This window comes from Macaca thibetana, chromosome 16 (assembly GCF_024542745.1).
Source record: "Macaca thibetana thibetana isolate TM-01 chromosome 16, ASM2454274v1, whole genome shotgun sequence".
NCBI lineage: Eukaryota > Metazoa > Chordata > Mammalia > Primates > Cercopithecidae > Macaca > Macaca thibetana.
Window position 1 is genome coordinate 32,058,844 of NC_065593.1, and position 19,776 is coordinate 32,078,619.

General features: G+C 43.7%; 2 protein-coding genes across 8 annotated transcripts in view; one reads left to right on the forward strand and one right to left on the reverse strand.

Annotated features, from left to right (window-relative positions):
- The window catches only part of TADA2A (transcriptional adaptor 2A), a 556,520-nt gene that overhangs the window by 139,890 nt on the left and 396,854 nt on the right, over positions 1–19,776 (reverse strand). The window lies entirely within an intron of this gene.
- ACACA (acetyl-CoA carboxylase alpha) overlaps positions 1–19,776 on the forward strand; it is a 329,721-nt gene that overhangs the window by 66,060 nt on the left and 243,885 nt on the right. For 6 of the 7 annotated variants that reach the window (XM_050764555.1, XM_050764552.1, XM_050764562.1 and 3 more), the window contains exons 2-3: positions 8,727–8,773; positions 18,648–18,900. In XM_050764555.1, the coding sequence (XP_050620512.1) occupies positions 8,727–8,773; positions 18,648–18,900 (300 nt within the window). The remainder of the gene's footprint in view (positions 1–8,726; positions 8,774–18,647; positions 18,901–19,776) is intronic. The other variant, XM_050764557.1, reaches the window with a different exon arrangement.

Consider the following 19,776-nt stretch of genomic DNA (forward strand, 5'->3'; position numbering starts at 1 on the left):
GGAGGCCGAGACGGGTGGATCACAAGGTCAGGAGATCGAGACCATCCTGGCTAACACAGTGAAACCCCGTCTCTACTAAAAAATACAAAAAACTAGCCAGGCGAGCTGGCGGGCGCCTGTGGTCCCAGCTACTCGGGAGGCTGAGGCAGGAGAATGGCGTGAACCCGGGAGGCGGAGCTTGCAGTGAGCTGAGATCCGGCCACTGCACTCCAGCCTGGGCGACAGAGCGAGACTCCGTCTCAAAAAACAAACAAACAAACAAACAAAAAACCATCAGAACTTGTGAGACTTACTCACTAACACGAGAGCAGCATGCGAAAGACCCACCCCCAGGATTCAATTACTTCTCACCAGGTCCCTCCTATAACATGTGGGAATTAAAGAGGAGATTTGGGTGGGGACACAGCCAAACCATATCATTCAGCCCCTGGCCCCTCCCAGGTCTCATGTTCTCACATTTCTAAACCAATCATGCCTTCCCAACAGTCCCTCAAAGTCTTAACTCATTTCAGCCTTAACTCAAAAGTCTACAGTCCCAAGTCTCATCTGAGACAAGGCAAGTCCCTTCTACCTATGAGCCTGTAAAATCAAAAGCAAGTTATTTACATCCTAGATACAATGGGAATACAGGCATTGGGTAAATATAGCCGTTCCAAATGGGAGAAATTGACCAATACAAAGGGGCTACAGGCTCCATGCAATTCCATAATCTAGCAGGGCAATCAAATCTTTTTTTTTTTTTTTTGAGATAGAGTCTTGCTCCAGCCCAGGCTAGAGTGCAGTGGCACAATCTCGGCTCACTGCAAGCTCCGCCTCCCAGGTTCACGCCATTCTCCTGCCTCAGCCTCTGGAGCAGCTGGGACTGCAGGTGCCCGCCAACATGCCTGGCTAATTTTTTTGTATTTTTAGTAGAGACAGGGTTTCACCGTGTTAGCCAGGATGGTCTCGATCTCCTGACCTTGTGATCCAACTGCCTCGGCCTCCCAAAGTGCTGGGATTACAGGTGTGAAACCGCGCCTGGCCAGAGCAATCAAATCTTAAAGCTACAAAATGATCTCCTTTGATTCCGTGTCTCACATTGAGGTCGTGCTGATGCAAGAGATGGGTTCCAATGGTCTTGGGCAGCCCCACCCCCGTGGCTTTGCAGGATACAGCCTTCCTCCCGGCTGCTTTCATGGGCTGGCATTGAGTGTCTGCAGCTTTTCCAGGTGCATGGTGCTAGCTGTTGGTGAATCTATCATCCCGGGGTCTGGAGGATGGTGACCCTCTTCTCACGGCTCCATTGGGCAGTGTCCCAGTAGGGTCTCTGTGCGAGGTTCCACCCCATCTGATTCCCTTTTGAAACTGAATGACTTTAACAGCGCCCAAGTTACCTCTTGAAAGCTTTGCTGCTTAGAAATTTCTTCTACTAGATACCCTAAATCACCTCTCTCAACTTCAGAGTTCCACAAATCTGTAGGCCAGGGGCAAAATGCTGCTAGTCTCTGCTAAAACATAACAAGAGTCATCTTTGCTCCAGCTCCTAGGAAGTTCCTTATCTCCATCTGAGACCACCTCAGACTGAACTTCATTGTCCATATCATTATCAGCATTTTGGTCAAAGCCATTCAACAAGTCTCTAGGCAGTTCCAAGTGTTCCCACATTTTCCTGTCTTCTTCTGAGCCTTCCAAACTGTTCCAGCCTTTGCCTGTTACCCAGTTCCAAAGTCGCTTCCACATTTTTGGGTGTCTTTTCAGGCAGTCCCCCACTCTACTGGTACCAATTTACTGTATTAGTCCATTTTCATGCTGCTGATAAAGACAAACCTGAGACTGGGCAATTTACAAAAGAAAGCGGTTTAATGGACTTACAGTTCCATGTGGCTGGGGAGGCCTCACAATCATGGCAGAAGGCAAGGAGGAGCAAGTCACGTCTTACATGGATGGTAGCAGGCAAAGAGAGATTGTGTAGGGAAACTCGCATTTTTAAAACCATCAGATCTTGTGAGACTTACTATCACAAGAACAGCATGGGAAAGACCCACCCCAGTGATTCAGTTACCACCCACCAGGTCCCTCCCACAACACCTGGGAATTCAAGATGAGATTTGGGTGGGCACACAGCCAAACCATATCAGCCCAGGAGGTCAAGGCTATAGTGAACTGTGATTACGTCACTGCACTCCAGCCTGCGTGACAGAGTGAGACCCTATTTCAAAAAAAAAAAAAAAAATCCATTCGTGCTTTATGTATATAATATCTTCTCTTAGCTCTTTCAGGATAATAACAATGGTCCCTTTAGACTTCAGGTTTTTTTCAAGATAGTAATTTTTTGTTTGTTTGTTTTTGTTTTTGAGGTGGAGTTTTGCTCTTGCTGCCCAGGCTAGAGTATAATGGCGTGATCTCAGCTTACTGCAACCTCCACCTCCCAGGTTCAAGTGATTCTCCTGCCTCAGCCTCCCGAGTAGCTAGGATTACAGACATTTGCCACCATGCCCAGCTAATTTTTGTATTTTTAGTAGAGACAGGGTTTCACCATGTTGGCCAGGCTGGTCTCAAACTCCTGACCTCAGGTGATCCACCCGCCTCAGCCTCCCAGAGTTCTGGGATTACAGGCATGAGCCACCGCACCCAGCCAAGATAGTAATTTTAGACTTACAGAAAAGTTGCAAAAGTAGAACATAGAGTTCCTGCGTACTCTTGATCAGGGCTTACTAATCGTTAATATCTTTTTTTTTTACTTTTATTTTAGGTTTAGGGGTACATGTGCAGATTTGTTATATATGTAAACTCATGGGCGTTTGTTGTACAGATAATTTCATCACCCAGATACTAATTAGGCCTAGTATTCAATAGATACTTTTTGTTTTTTTTTCTTTTTTGAGATGAAGTCTTGCCCTGTCACCCAGGCTGGAGTGCAGTGGCACGATTTCAACTTACTGTAGCCTCCACCTCCTGGGTTCAAACTATTCTTGTGCCTCAACCTCCCTAGTAGCTGGGATTACAGGTGTGTGCCACCACACCCAGCTAATTTTTGTATTTTTAATAGAGATGGAGTTTCACCATGTTGGCCAGGCTGGTCTCAAACTCCTGACCTCAGGTGATCTGCCCGCCTCGGCCTCCCAAAGTGCTGGGATTATAGGCATGAGCCACCACGTCTGGCCTCAAAAGATATTTTTTCTTATTGTTTCCCTCCTCCCATCTGCTACCCTCAAGTAGGCAAATGTTAATATCTTATTTACATAGCCAAAATACTTTTTTTTTTTTTTTTTTGAGAGAGTCTTGCTCTGTTGGTCAGGCTGGAGTGCAGTGGCACAATCTCGGCTCACTGCAACCCCTGCCTCCTGGGTTCAAGTGATTCTCCCGCCTCAGCCTCCCAAGTAGCTGGGATTACAGGTGCCTGCCTCCCTGCCCAGCTAGCCATAATACTTTAGTCAAAACTATAAAATTAACATTGGTATAATAGTAACTAAACTATAAAACTCTATTTCCTGTTTTTTTTCTTTTTTTTCCTCCAGAGATAGGGTCCCTTTCTGTCACCCAGGCTGGAGTACAGGGGCTCCATTATGGCTCATGGTAATCTGAAACTCCTAACCTCAAGTGATCCTCCTGGCTAGGCTTCCCAAAGTGTTGAGATTACAGGCATGAACCACCATGCTGGCCTTCTGTACCTTTTCTTTTTTAGTGGCTTTTTTTCTATTCCATCATTTAATGTAGGATACCACATTTATTTAGTGGTCATGTCTCATTAATCTCCCCTGATCTGTTATAGTTTCTTAGTCTTTCCTTTTTTGTAATGGCTTAGTGATTTTGAATAGTACTGGTCAAGTATTTTGTAGAATGTCCCTCAATTCAAATTTGTCTGATATTTTCTCATGATTAGACTAGGGTCATGGGTTTTTTGGGAAAATACCACACAGGTGGTGAAGTTGCTTCCCTCCCCTCGACCCTGTAGTTTTTAATGGTTTCTTGTGCCCTGTAATCTCTTTTCTTCAAGTTACATTTTTTAAAATCTATAGGTAGTTATTTGTTTTTAGTCTTTCGTGTTGAAGTTTTTCTCAGACATCTGGTAATCTTTATTGTCTGTTTATATTTAAGAGGAAGTATTGAAAGCTGATTAGAGATGGTTAGCTTACTACATTGTAATCTGGTTGGGCAAGTCAATTAGGGATGTTGATGTTAGTAACTTTAGGTTTTTTTTTCTCCTTGAGCTGGTCAGATTCTCCAAAGAAGGATCCTCTAGGCTGGGCGCGGTAGTTCACACCTATAATCCCAGCACTTTGGGAGGCCGAGGCAGGTGGATCACGAGGTCAGGAGTTCGAGACCAGCCTGACCAATATGGTGAAACCCCGTCTCTACTAAAAATACAAAAATTAGCTGGGCATGGTGGTGCAGGCCTGTAGTCCCAGCTACTCGGGAGGCTGAGGCAGAAGAATCTCTAGCACCTGGGAGGCAGAGGTTGTGGTGAGCTGAGATCATGCCACTGGACTCCAGCCTGGGCAACAGAGTGAGACTCTGTCTCAAAAAAAAAAAAAGAAGGATCCTCTAATCTCTCTCTGGGAGGGTGACAATTAGGGAAAGAGGACCAGGAAATCTTATTCAATATATTGACTTAATTTATTCATTTTCAGTATTGTACCCTGCCCCTTACTGTTGCTGGTATCCCCCAATCTAGAAACCCTCTGTTTAACCCTTTCTAGAGAATAAACCTAAAGTCTCAGGATGGTAGCAGCAGGCACCTGACCTCACTAGCGGGGGAGAAAATCTAATGATCTGAAGCTTCGGAAATAGTTTCAACCAATCCTCCTTATTTTCTTTAGCTCTCTTTCACCTCCACTTTCTGAACATTTTGGGGACTCTATGATATAAATTGTGTTGATTGTAAGTTTACCACAGATGAGCTATGATTCAGTTTTCTTGGGCTTGCCTAGTCATTTATTGCTCTTCTGTCTGCTTTCCAAGAAAATTGTCTTCCTGTTGTCTACCCAGACTTTTTAATTTCTTTTTTGGTCTTTTTGTGGGTTATGTCTTTTTAGTTTATTTATTTATTTATTTTTATTTTTTTGAAAAAGAGTCTCGCTCTGTCACCCAGGCTGGAGTGCAGTGGCATGATCTCAGCTCACTGTGGCCTCTGCCTCCTGGGTTCAAGCGATTCTCCTGCCTCAGCCTCCCGAGTAGCTGGGATTACAGGTGCACACCACCACGCCCAGCTAATTTTTGTATTTTTAGTAGAGACGGGGTTTCACCATGTTGGCCTGGCAGGTCTTGAACTCCTGACCTCAAGCAGTCGACCCTTCTTATCCTCCCAAAGTGCTGTGATTACAGGTGTGAGCTGCCATGCCCAGCCCAACACACTATCTTTCTTCAGAAGTTCGGCAAGATTTATTTAAAGATTTCTTGAAAGATATGAGAGCTTTTACCAGCTACATCCTTGAAAAATACTATACATCCCTGGACTGAGAAATGGGAAATAGGACAGTTACATTATGTTATTTCCTCTGACTGCTGTACCCTAAAAGAATACTCTCTTGGTTTATAAAAAAACAAAAAGTGGCTGGGCATGGTGGTTCATGCCTGTAATCCCAAAACTGGGAGGCCAAGGTGGGAGGATTGTTTGAGCCCAAGAGTTTGAGACCAGCCTGAACAACATAGCAAGTTCAGGCTGGTCTCAAACTAAAGTTCAGGCTTGTCTCTACTAAAAATAAAAGAAGTTAGCCAGCTGTAGTGGCGTGTGCCTATAGTCCTAGCTACTTTGGAGTCTGAGCCAGGAAAATCACTTGAGCCTGGGAGTTTGAGGCTGCTGTGAGCTATGATCACTGTTCATAGCCAAGAAAATTGCCTGGGTGGCAGAGAGAGACCCTGTCTCAAAAAACAAACAAACAGTAAGAAAAAAAACTTCTAGCTGGTTCCTGAAGGAAAGGACTTCGAGCTCTATTATAACCATTCATATCTAGTATTTCTCGTAAGGTTGCATCTTCTACCATCTGGTTCTTATTCAAATGTCCCTTCTACATGGAATGCTTCTTCCTCTCCCTCCTTGCTTATCTTTCCAGATTCATTTCTAATATCTTCCTACTCCACCTCCAAGTTTGGACAAAGTACCCTTCTTTTGTGTTTCTACACCTAGAGATTATTATTATTATTATTATTATTTTTTTTTTTTAGACGGAGTCTCGCTCTGTCACCCCGGCTGGAGTGCTGTGGCCGGATCTCAGCTCACTGCAAGCTCCGCCTCCCGGGTTCCCGCCATTCTCCTGCCTCAGCCTCCCAAGTAGCCGGGACTACAGGCGCCCGCCACCTCGCCCGGCTAGTTTTTTTTTGTATTTTTTAGTAGAGACGGGGTTTCACCGTGTTAGCCAGGATGGTCTCGATCTCCTGACCTCGTGATCCGCCCGTCTCAGCCTCCCAAAGTGCTGGGATTACAGGCTTGAGCCACCGCGCCCGGCGAGATTATTATTTTTTAAATTACATTATTATTTTAACTTAAAACAATTTTTTTTAGAGATAGGTTCTCACCATGGTGCCCAGGCTGGTTTCAAACTCCTGGGCTCAAGCCATCCTCCTGTCTCCGCCTCCCAGAATACTGGGATTACTGGTGTGAACCACCACACCTGGCCTAGAGGGTTTTTTTTCTTTTTAAAAAAATTTTTTAAGTTCTTTTTTATTTTTTATCTTTTTTATTTATATTTTTTGTAAGTGTTTTCAGAGATTATTATACTACTGTAATTGTATAATTAGATGTCTATAGCTACTTAGCTAGGGACAAATCTTATTTATCTTTGAATAATCAGCATCTGTTTCACTATTTGGAACACAAGTTCTTGTTATTTTAAAATTTAAAACTTGTGGTAAATTAAAATAGCTTTTAAAATAAAATTCTCTGTAATCCTTTTATGAATCACTGAATTAAAAAATAAAATCCATTAAAAAATAAATGACAAAATGAAAAAGGCAAATTCACTTATTCTCTTTGAAAACATCTTTTTTTTGTTTGTTTGTTTTTGAGACAGAGTCTCACTCTGTCGCCCAGGCTAGAGTGCAGTGGCTTAATCTTGGCTCACTGCAACTTCCACCTTCTGGGTTCAAGCAGTTCTCTGCCTCAGCCTCCCAAGTAGCTGGGATTACAGGCACCCGCCACCACACCTGGCTAATTTTTGTATTTTTAGTAGAGACAGGGTTTCACCATCTTGACCAGGGTGGCCTTGAACTCCTGACCTCGTGATCCACCTGCCTTGGCCTCCCAAAGTACTGGGATTACAGGCGTGAGCCACTGCACCGGGCCTCTTTGAAAACATTTAAGTGAACTTACTATGACGTAAGAGGCAAGGACATGTTGTATAAGCTTGTATACTTTTATCAGTGGCTACGAAAACTAATTGCTGCCTCTTTATTAGAATTGTTTGGAAAATACAGTGTAATTTGAGTTCAAGTAGAATATGCTAACTAAATTTGGTAACATCTGTTGTATTTATTTAGAAAAATATCTCTGGGCTGGACGCAGAGGCTCACGCCTATAATCCCAGCACTTTGGGAGGCTGAGGCAGGTGGATCACGTGAGGTCAGGAGTTCGAGACCAGCCTGGCCAAGATGGTGAAACACTGTCTCTACTAAAAATACAAAAATACAAAAATCAGCCAGGTGTGGTGGTATGCATCTGTAATCCCAGCTACTTGGAAGGCTGAGGCAGGAGAATCGCTTGAACCCGAGAGGCAGAGGTTGCATTGAGCTGAGATTGTACCACTGCACTCCAGCCTGGGTGACAGATTGAGACTCTGACTCAATAAAAAGAAAAAGAAAAAGAAACTCCAGCTTCACTGCATCTTTGGTTACATGATCCAAACTTTTTCCTTCCTCTTCTCAATTGTAGGGAATAATACTAGCTCAGATTCCATAACTGGATAAGTCCTAATATCCTAAATCTTGTCCCTTGTCATTTAGGGGTCCTCTCTTGGAAGTTTTAGATTTCCCTATCAGTGTGATAGGTTCTTTCCTTTTGTTTCTTCTCTGTCCTGAACCAGTGGTTCTCAACCCTGTATTTGCATCAATGTCAATTAACTGTGGAACTTAAAGTTGATATCCCTGGGCCTCTAGCTGCAATTCTGATTCAGCAGATCTAGGGTGGAGTTTAGACTTTGTACAAGTTTTAAAAGCTCCACAGGTGATTCTTAAACATAATCAGAGTTGAGAATTTCTACCCTAGATACATTTAAATTGTCAGGCTTAAGAAGGAAATCCAGGATTTGGGGAGTTGCTAGAGACTCTTTGATCTCTTACAGTTTAGGGACTTAGTATAATGGGTGCTCTGTCTTCCCCCTGGCTCCCAACCTTTGTGGGTAGGTGTAACCGCTTGGAAACATAATCAGAGCTTAAGTGAATTGTAGAGAATCTAGTGGTTCTCTTCTCCCCACTGCCTCTTTTTTGATGAAATATTAGAAATGAAAATGTTGAAATGTATTCGTCGAGTATACAATAGGAAAAGCCACCTTATGAAATGGTAAGCTTGTTCTATTGTTTAATATTTTCATAAACAATAAAGTATGTAATGTGTTTGATTTACAGAATTGAACAAATAATAGTTAAACTGCTAAACTTTGTGCTTTAAGTTAAATAATAGATTTGACCAGAAAAATAGATACTTTGTATATTATTACCTTTGTATTATGCTGAGCAAAACAGGAATTGACAAAAGTTTGTTTCTTTAAAAAAAAAAAAAACCTTAAAATCTTTCTCTCTTTTTCTCTCTTTAGTTCTTTTTGGAGGTGGATATCTACTCAGACAATAAGAATTATAAGAGGTCAGTTACAAATAATACTCCTTCTTGTTTACAATGTGATAAAAATTTTGTTCATGTTGTAAAATATCAAACTGTAGGCTTTTGTGTTGAAAGTTGACTTCCCCAAAATAATACAGGCAGATTTAGAGTGGATAACCTGAAGTGAACAAAGAGTCTAACAATGGTACTCAACTGTGTTCTCTCTTTAATTCAGGATTAGAATCAGTGGAAATGAGACAGGCTGTGGAGTAGCTTCTAGAGTGTCTGGACAGCTACTCAGTGATTTTCCATACATGACCTCTCTTTTCTGTTGGTCTGTAGGCTCGTGCCTGGGAAATACTATTCAGTACGGTTGCTGGACAGGCTTTTTAGCTGTTCACACTGAGTTGCCTCCAATCTACGTAACCGTTTAGAAAAGGCTGCCTTCATGGTCTTCTTAGCTAGGAACTTGAAGTTGGCCTTATTGAGACTCTCACTTATTAGCCCAGAAACCATGTTTTATTAACTCTTTCTTTTTCTTCTCCCATGGAATCAAAGAATTCTGCCTTTTTTTGTGGATTTTCTCTTTTGTGTGGTCACCTAACTTCAGTCAGACTGCAAGCTGGAATCTGCATCTGAGTGCCTTGTTTACTTACCTTGTGAAGAAGGCACTCATTATGTTCTGTTAGTTGGGATGGGATTTTATTTTTTGGATCTACTGTTATTTTTAAACTTAACTATTTACTGCTGTAAATGTGAAATAGGCTTTTTGCTGTTGTAACTTTTGGTGTTCTTCAGTGTAGTCAGTCTGTTGGAACGTTCCCCTCCCTCCCCCTTTCTTCCCTTTTCCCTCCCTTTTCCCCTTTTCCCTCCCTCTCTGCCTTTTTTTCTTCCTTTCTTTCTTCCTTTCCTTCCTTCCTTCCTTCCTTCCTTCCTTCCTTCCTTCCTTCCTTCCTTCCTTCCTTCCTTCCTTCCTTCCTTCTTTCCTTCTTTCCTTCTTTCCTTCTTTCCTCCTTTCCTCCTTTCCTCCTTTCCTCCTTTCCTCCTTTCTTCCTTTCTTCCTTTCTTTCCTTTCTTTCCTTTCTTTCCTTTCTTTCTTTCTTTCTTTCTTTCCTTTCTTTCCTTCTTTCGAGACGGAGGGAGTCTCTGTCACCCAGGCTAGAGTGTAGTGGCGCAATCTCAGCACACTGCAACCTCTCCCTCCTGTGTTCAAGCGATTCTCATGCCTCAGCCTCCCAAGTAGCTGGGATTACAGGTGCCCACTGCCACGCCTGGCTAATTTTTTGTATTTTTAGTAAAGATGGGGTTTCACCATGTTGACCAGGCTGGTCTTGAACTCCTGATCTCAGGTGATTCACCCGCCTTGGCCTCCCAAAGTGCTGGGATTACAGACAGTGACTGTGCCTGGCCAAAAATAATAGGAGCCCTTTAAAGGTTTTTTTTTTTTTTTTTTTTTTTTTTTTTTTTTTTTTTTTTTTAAAAGAGTCTCACTCTATCACCTCCCAGATTTAAGTGATTCTCCTTACCTCAGCCTCCTGAGTAGCTGGGATTACAGGCACGCGCCACCACGCCCAGCTAATTTTTGTATTTTTAGTAGAGACGGGGTTTTGCCATGTTGGCCAGACTGGTCTCAAACTCCTGACCTCAGGTTATCTACCCGCCTCGGCCTCCCAAAGTGCTGGGATTACAGGCATGAGCCACTGCGCCTGGCCTGTATTTTTAGTAGAGATGGGGTTTCCCCATGTTGGGCAGGCTGGTCTTGAACTTTTTTTAAGACCTAATATTTCTTTTTTTTTTTTTTTTTTTTTGAGACGGAGTCTCGCTTTGTGGCCCAGGCTGGAGTGCAGTGGCCGGATCTCAGCTCACTGCAAGCTCTGCCTCCTGGGTTTATGCCATTCTCCTGCCTCAGCCTCCCGAGTAGCTGGGACTACAGTTGCCCGCCACCTCGCCCGGCTAGTTTTTTTTGTATTTTTTAGTAGAGACGGGGTTTCACCATGTTAGCCAGGATGGTTTTGATCTCCTGACCTCGTGATCCGCCCGTCTCGGCCTCCCAAAGTGCTGGGATTACAGGCTTGAGCCACCGTGCCCGGCAAGACCTAATATTTCAAGGGAGAAATGTATAGTAAATTTAGACAGCAAATTTTTTCCGTTGCATGATACTTTTTTTTTTTTTGAGACGGAGTCTCGCTCTGTCACCAGGCTGGAGTGTAGTGGCAACCTTGGCTCACGTTGCATGATACTTTTATATTTGATTCTAGTTTTATTTTATTTTATTTTATTTTTGAGATGGAGTTTCACTCTGTAGCCCAGGCTGGAGTGCAGTGGCGTGATCTCTGCTCACTGCAAGCTCTGCCCCCTGGGTTCACAGCATTCTCCAGCTTCAGCCTCCAGAGTAGCTGGGACTACAGGTGCCCGCCACTACACCCGGCTAATTTTTTATATATTTAGTAGAGATGGGGTTTCACCGTGTTAACCAGGATGGTCTCGATCTTCTGACCTCGTGATCCACCTGCCTCGTCCTCCCAAAGTGCTTGGGATTACAGGTGTGAGCCACCACGCCCGGCTGATTATAGTTTTAAAGATAAAAGTTAGCTAAAGTAATCTCCAGTTCACTTTCAGGAAATGTTAGGCTGGGCTCAGTGGCTCACACCTATAATCTCAACCCTTTGGGAGGCCAAGGTGGGTGGATCACTTGAGCTCAGGAGTTTGAGACTAGGCTGGGCAACATGTGGAGACTGTCTGTACAAAAAAACAGAAAGTAGCCAGGCATAGTGGTGCATGCCTGTAGTCCCAGCTATTTGGGAGGTTGAGGCAGGAGGATTGCTTGTGCCTAGGAGTTTGAGGCTGCAGTGAACGAGGATCATGCCACTGCAATCTAGCCTGAGTGACAGAGCAAGACCCTGCCTCTAAAAAAAAAGGAAATATCTGTAGTTTTCTTTCTTTTTTTTTTTTTGAGACAGAGTCCTGCTCTGCACCAAGGCTGGAGTACAGTGGTGCTATCACAGCACACTGCAGTGTTGAGCTCCTGGGCTCAAACAATTCTCCCACCTCAGCCTCCCCAGTAGCTGGGACTACAGGTGTATGCCACCATACCCAGGTAATTCAAAACAATTTTTTTTAGAGATGGGATCTCACTATGGTGCCCAGGCTGGTATAGGTTTTCTTTAGTTTTGTTTTAGCAGTCCTGCCGATTTGTTAATTACTGTTTTATACTTGTAACACAGTGATTCTCAACGTTTAGGGCTTGTGAAAGCATAGATTGATAGATGCTGACCTGTAGGTTCTGATACGGTTAGTTGGTCTGGGGTAGGGCCCAAGAATTTGCACTTCTAGCAAGTTCCCACGGGATGCCACTGGTCCAGGGACCACACTTTGAGGATCATACTACTCTAACGTTTATAAATGCTGTTTGTCTCTGTAAATGAATAAACTGTGACTCACGAATTACACCAGAACAATCGTGCATATGTAATTTTCACATGTTCAGTGGTGATTTCCAAACATTTTAAAGTATTGATGGTTTCTCATCTGATGTCAAGGAGCACTATTGTCCACCTACTTTCATACTTCACAGTGGGTTATAGCATACAGAGTTATTAATAATACATTTATTATCTATTAATGTGCCATATCTTAGAGCACCTCAAAATCACAATTAGGTTTTATTTATTTATTTATTTGCAGTTGCAAGATTTAATAGAGTGAAGACACAGCATACAAAGGGAGGGGACCCAAAGAGGGTAGCCGCTGCTGGCTCGAATGCCTGGGTGTATATCCTGATCATTGTCCCTCCTGCTGTGCTCTCAGGCAACAGATGATTGGCTATTTCTTTACCTCCTATTTTTGCCTAATTAGCATTTTAGTGAGCTGTCTTTACTACCTGATTGGTCAGATGTGAGCTAAGTTGCAAGCTCCGTGTTTAAAGGTGGATGCGGTTACCTTCCCAGCAAGGCTTAGGGATTCTTAGTAGGCCTAGGAAATCCAGCTAGTCCTGTCCCTCAGTCCCCCCTCTCAACAGGAAAACCCAAGTGCTGTTGGGGAGGTTGGCCGGCGACCGCTCTAACTGCTTCCTGCTGAATTGGGGCGTAGGAGAGGTTGTGCAGTTGAGATTTCCTTGGGAGGGGTGCCTTCCATGTCATTAACATTGGAGCATGGGCTAGCAGGCTGGTCCAGGGGTCTGTGGTAGATCTTAGTCATGTACTGCATCTGGAGCTTCATTTGAAGAACCATTTGTAGTTTTACAGCTTCGATTTGGAAGAGACAAACTTAACAAGGAGGTTAAAGATACAGGGTCCAAAGAGGAGTAGCAATATTATAGCTGCTAGAGGTCCTAAGAAGGGGAGAATCCAGGGCATCCATTGGCTGAGAGGCCCCAGGGTCTAGTGTTTTGAAGCTCCTCTGCTCTACCTTGTATTTGATCTCGAATTTCTTTAACTTTCTCGGTGACGATTCCGGATTGATTAACATAATAACAGCATTCTTCCCCTAAAAATAAATAGGTTACCCCTCTTTCGGCAGTTAGCAAGTCTAAAGCTCTTTGATTTTGAAGACTACTGCTGCTAGGGAGTTAAGTTGATCTTGCAAGGTGACTAGGGAGTCGGCGACCTATTCCATGTCACCATTTAGTTCTTGAGACAGTTTGTAGTAGAACTGAGTAGAGGCTGTGATACCACCAATGCCAGTACCTACTCCACCTAGCACTCCTGCTTCGATAACGAAAGGAAGAATGGGTACTTGTTGCAGGGCTTAGGTACGACATGATTGTATAAATCTTGTTCAGTGTAGATGGTCATAGGGGCCACTAAGAATGACAGAAAGCACATAGATTCTGAAGAGCCATTCAAACATCGATAGGCTGAGGTACCACAGACAAAAAATATTCCTGAGGATAGGCAGACTGTTCGTGTGGGAGGAGTTACCCACCTGATGCATTGGGAGTTGGTTGTGTCTATAGTATTGCTATATTTTACACAGGTGAGGTTTGAGGTGTGGGTTATTTCCAGATTGGAGACAAGAGGTCCTACTAAAATGGAAGTGGTGTTTATTTCTGTGCTGAAGTTGTTCCATTGTTCAGGTACAGGGTTTGAAATGTATGGCCTGAAGTGCAGGGTGAGGTACATCCAACAGTTAGTAGGGTTTTGAGCCGAGACCTCCTGGAGCCCAGTGAGGGTGGTATTAGATAGGCTTACCAGGGGAGTATGGGTACGGAGAGTTTCATGTAGTTTTGAGAGATCCAGTCCTTTGTAGGGGCTAGGGGTGCTATGTACTCGGGTCAGTTGGGAGATTACTTCCTTTACATGTTTTTCTCTTGCCTGATCTTGAACTCCACCCCCATCAGACATACCGGTATGGGTGAAGTAAGTCCAACAGACAGTGGCTCCAAGTCCTCCAGGACAACTAGGATTAATCATTTTCTCTGTCCAATAATGAGTATTTGCATGCATGCAAAGGCTGGCAGAGTTATAGCAGTTGTGGGGCATATGGGTGTGGGCAGTGAAGGTGGGGGTTCCCTTAGATAAACTCCTATACAATGAAGCATCAATATTTCCGGGACGCCGCATTCTCCATAGAAACTCTTGGTAAGGGGAGCTACTGGTCATACAGCGGCATGGAGGGGTTACAGTGACAGTGAAAGGGGTAAGAGAACAGTAAAGAGAAAAATATGATAAGGGAGGGCCATGGGGATTTACGATATTAGTTACTTTCCTCCCAGTTGTCGTTTGAAGAGCAGGCACAGATCCTCTAGAGGTTCACAGGAATAGCTAGCGTTGTCTCCTGGATTTTCGGGTTCCTTTGGCGGTATCCAGGGTTTGACTCGAGTCTGATGTATCCAAGACTCCACTCCAGCTACTTCAACCGCAGTTGGGGTAGATAAAATGATAGGGTAGGGTCCTTCCCAGGATGTATCTAGGGATGGAGAATTAGAGGGAAGGGATTTGACTAATACCATGTCACCAGGGTGGAATAGTTCCTTTCCCTCTTCTCGGGCACAGGCTCCTTGTAATGTTTTGAGAACCTGTTGATATTTGGCTAAGGGGGTGATGTCTGCAACTAAGTTGGCCGTCTCTTGGTCAAGCACAAGGTCATTGGTTAGGAAGGGCCGTCCATACAGCATTTCGTATGGGCTAAGTCCTGCTTTTTGGGGAGAGTTTCGGATTCTTAGTAAGGCTATAGGCAACAGAGCAGGCCATGTGAGGTGGGTTTCCTGGGTTAGCCTTTTTAGATGTCATTTGAGTGTTTCATTCATTTTCTCGACCTTCCCTGAGGATTGTGGCCTCCAGGCGCAGTGTAAGTGATATTGTATACCTAATGCCTGGGATACTCCCTGGGTTATTGTAGCCTTGAAAGCAGGGCCATTGTCACTCTGTAAGCCTCAGGGAAGTCCAAATCTGGGAATTATTTCATGAACTAGTACCTTTATTACCTTTTGAGCCTTTTCTGTCCTACAGGGGAAGGCCTCTGCCCAACCAGTGAAAGTATCTACCCAGACTAGTAGATACTAAAATCCCTGAGATTTGGGCATGTGGGTAAAATCTAGTTGCCAGTCTTCTCCTGGATAATGGCCTGTTCTTTGTTCTCCTGAAGGAGCTTGGCGATAAGGCAGGGGATTATCTCTTTGGCACACATCACAGGCCCTGACTATCCGCTTGATAGTTTTGAAAAGGCCTGGTCCAGTAAATAATGATTTGGCCATCTGATGGGTGCTATCAATGCCTAAGTGAAAGGTTTGGTGAAGGGTTTTAAGTAATTTCCATTGGTTAGCTGCAGGCAAAAGTATTTTTCCTTCTTCGGTGGCTAGCCATCCTGAGGGGAGGAAACTCTGTCCTCATGAGGGTCCCCATTCTATTTCTTCTTCTGAGTACTGGGGCTTGGTTTCTCAGAGGGGATTACCCAATACTAGGGGTCCTTCTATAAGCATTTCTAATGGAGGGTCCTGCCTTGCAGCTCTTTTGGCTTCAATATCCGCTTGGCGGTTCCCTTCTATTTCCCTTTCCTTTCTGATGACCCCGGCAGTGTAAGACTGCCACCTCTCTAGGTTTCTGTACAGCCAGTAATAATTGCCTAATGGCTTCCTGATTTGATAGGTGTTCCCTCAGAAGTTAGGAATTCCTTTCTCTCCATATTGCTGCATGGGCATGGAGGAGTAGATAAGCATACTTAGAGTCTGTATATATATTTACCCTTTTTCCTTCTCCTGATTCTATTGCCCGAGTGAGGGCTATTAGTTCTGCCAGGTGAGCGCTAGTTTCTGGAGTGAGGGGTTTACTTTCAAGTATTCCATTATCACTGACCACTGCATAACCCACTTTTTGAAGTCCTTTCTCTGCAAAGGAACTTCCATCAGTATACAAGTTGAGGTCAGGATCAGTCAAGAGAATCTCTAAAAGGTCCACAAATGGGAATTATTATTTCCTGAATTAATCTTTTTCCTTTGTCTTTTTTGTGTGTGTGTGTGTGTGTGTGTGACACAGTCTCGCTCTGTTGCCCAGGCTGGAGTGCAGTGGCATGATCTCGGCTTACTGCAACTTCTGCCTCCCGGATTCAAGCGATTCTCCTGCCTCAGCCTCCCAAGTAGCTGGGATTATAGACGTGTGTCACCACACCCAGCTGATTTTTGTATTTTTAGTAGAGACGGGGTTTCACTATGTTGGCCAGGCTGGTCTCGAACTCCCGACCTCAGATGATCCACCCGCCTTGACCTACCAAAGTGCTGGGATTACAGGTGTGAGCCACTGCGTCCAGCCAATCTTTTTTTTTTTTTTTTTTTTTTTTTGTAGAGATGGGATCTCATTTTGATGCTCATGCTAGTCTTGAACTCCTGGACTCAAGCAATCCTCCTGCCTCTGCCTCCCAAAATGTTGGGATTATAGGCGTGAGCCACTGTGCCCAGGCTTATTTTCTGAATTAAAATAATTGATCTGGGTACAAGCTATTTAATACTGAGTTGATCTGTAGTTTTGAAATTTTAAGATGTGATTTTTGAGATGACAGAATAAATATTGTTTCATTTAGTTTGGGTTTTTATTGTTGTGAGCTCTTATTTTGGTTTTTAAAAAGTATTTTTAAATTTTTATGGGCAGCACTTCATTCCATAAAAAGAGAATGAATGTTGCTGTTTTGGTCTTTATTAATTAGTTTCTTTTTCTTTTTTTTTTTTTAATACTTTAAGTTCTGGGATACATGTGCAGAACATGCAGGTTTGTTACATAGGTAAACACGTGCCATGATGGTTTGCTGTTAATTAGTTTCTTAGTTAGCTATTGGCAGTATCTAATCCTAACTAATAAGGCCCTACCTTTAGAAAAATTATACTTACTTGAGATGATTATAGATTTTAAATTTGGTGATAGATTCACTTTCTCATTATATCAATGTCAGCACATTAGAGCCAAAAGTAGTCATTTTGGGGTGAAATTTTAAAATGCATAATTTAAGAAAAAACTCACGAGGACAAGCAAAGTTTTTGTTTTTAATTAAAAATCACCTATCTGGAGTTTGTTTTAAAAGTATACACATATGTAAAATTCATAGGCCAGGCACAGTGGCTCACGCCTGTAATCCCAGCAGTTTGGGAGCCTAAGGTGAGAAGATTGCTTGAGCCCAGGAGTTCAAGACCAGCCTAGGCAACATAGGGAGTCCCCATTTCTATAAAATATTTAAAAATTAGGCTGGGCACAGTGGCTCACGCCCGTAATCCCAGCACTCTGGGAGGCTGAGGTGGGTAGATCACGAGATCAGGAGTTTAAGACCAGCCTAGCCAAGATAGTGAAACCCCATCTCTACTAAAAATACAAAAATCAGCCAGGCATGGTGGTGGGTACCTGTAATCCCAGCTACTTGGGAGGCTGAGGCAGAGAATTGCTTGAACCCAGGAGGCGGAGGTTGCAGTGAGCTGAGATTGCGCCATTGCACTCCAGTCTGGGAGACAGAGTGAAACTCCATCTCAAAAAAGAAAAAAAAAAAATGGGCCAGGCACTGTGGCTCACGGCTGTAATCTCAGCACTTTCGGAGGCCGAGGCGAAAGGTCAGGAGATCAAGACCATCCTGGCTAACACGGTGAAACCCCATCTCTACTAAAAATACAAAAAATTAGCCAGGCGTGGTGGCGGGCACCTGTAGTCCCAGCTACTTGGGAGGCTGAGGCAGGAGAATGGCATGAACCCAGGAGGCGGAGCTTGCAGTGAGTGGAGATCGCACCGCTGCACTCCAGCCTGGGTGACAGAGCGAGACTCTGTCACACACACACACAAAAAAATAGAATTAGTCGGCCATGGTGGCACGTGCCTGTAGTTCCAGCTACTGGGGAGGCTGAGGTAGGAGGATCACTTGAGCCCAAAGAGTTTGAGGCTGCAATGAACCGTGATTGTAGTACTGCATGCTATGTGGGTGACAGAGTGAGACCCTGTCTCAAATAAATAAATAAATAATAAAATAAAAGTTATAGCCTCTCAGTATATAGTGTTTGAAGCCAGATGAGCATTATGTAGTTTAAATATCATTTCAAACAACCATCACTCTATCCAAACCCTTACCATTTGTTCCCCCTATTACTAACAACCAAAATAGCAATATCACAACAAGCAGCTTTTGCCTACTGCAAAGGTTTCCCCATTGATCATAATTATTTCTTGGATACCACCAAATGATAATGAGATTAGGAATGGCTTATAGGTTTTTGAGAAAAATTTCTTTGAGGAAAAGGGAACTGGTTTTAATTTATGGGCATAGTTATCATGATCTCAATTTTCCTCCCTTATAGAAATTAAAGGCCCTGAAATAAAATAGCCAAGGAATTTAGTTCTCAAACTGCCTTGCTTCCAAGTCTCAGCTGTGGTCTATTAGATATAACCTCTGGCTGACCTCAGATATAGATTATTATTCATAACCTGCCTTTCTCACTTCATTTTCTCCATAGCTCTAAGAGCTCATTTTGGAGGAATAATGGATGAACCATCTCCCTTGGCCAAACCTCTGGAGCTGAACCAGCACTCTCGATTCATAATTGGTTCTGTGTCTGAAGATAACTCAGAGGATGAGATCAGCAACCTGGTGAAGCTGGACCTACTGGAGGAGAAGGAGGGTTCTTTGTCACCTGCTTCTGTTGGCTCAGATACACTCTCTGATTTGGGGATCTCTAGCCTACAGGATGGCCTGGCCTTGCACATAAGGTAAGAGAGAGTTTAATGATCTACTTATTGTTTATTGGTCTGTCTTGTTAGTTTTGCTGATTATGTTCTGAAAAGAGCAAGAATGATTTTAGCGAAGACTGCTTTGACTTTTCCTATGTCACTGGACTCAAAGCTTTGTTGAGGAAGTCATAAATGATGTATTTTTCAGAAATCATGTATGTTTCCATCAAATTTTTCATGTTCTACTAGGTCTTTCTTTTTTATTTTTTTGAGATGGAGTCTTGCTCTGTTGCCCAAACTGGAGTGCAGCGGTGCGGTCTCAGCTCACTGCAACCTCCGCCTCCTGGGTTCAAGCAATTCTTCTGCCTCAGCCTCCCAAGTAGCTGGGATTACAGGCACCTGCCACCAAGCTGGCTAATTTTTTGTAGTTTTAGTAGAGATGGAGTTTCACCATGTTGGCCAGGCTGGTCTTGAACTTCTGACCTCATGATCCACCCGCCTCAGCTTCCCAAAGCGCTGGGATTGGAGGTGTGAGCCACCGCGCCCAGCCTATTTTTATTTTTTTGCTCTGTCACCAAATGGGAGTGCAGTGGTACCATCTCAGCTCACTACAACCTCCGCCTCCCAGGTTCAAGAGATTCTCCTGCCTCAGCCTCCTGAATAGGTTGGACTACAAGTGCGTGCCCTCATGCCTAGCTAATTTTTGTTGTTTTTGGTAGACACCGGGTTTCGCCATGTTGGCCAGGCTGGTCTTGAATTCCTGGCCTGAAGTGATCCGCCTGCCTCAGCCTCCCAAAGTGCTGGGGTTAAAGACATGAACCACTACACCCGGCCACTTCTACCTGCTAGGTCTTTTAGTGAGAGCTAGTGAGTAAGAATTAGGTTGAGGAATTTCAGTCTTTGCACTACTTTGAC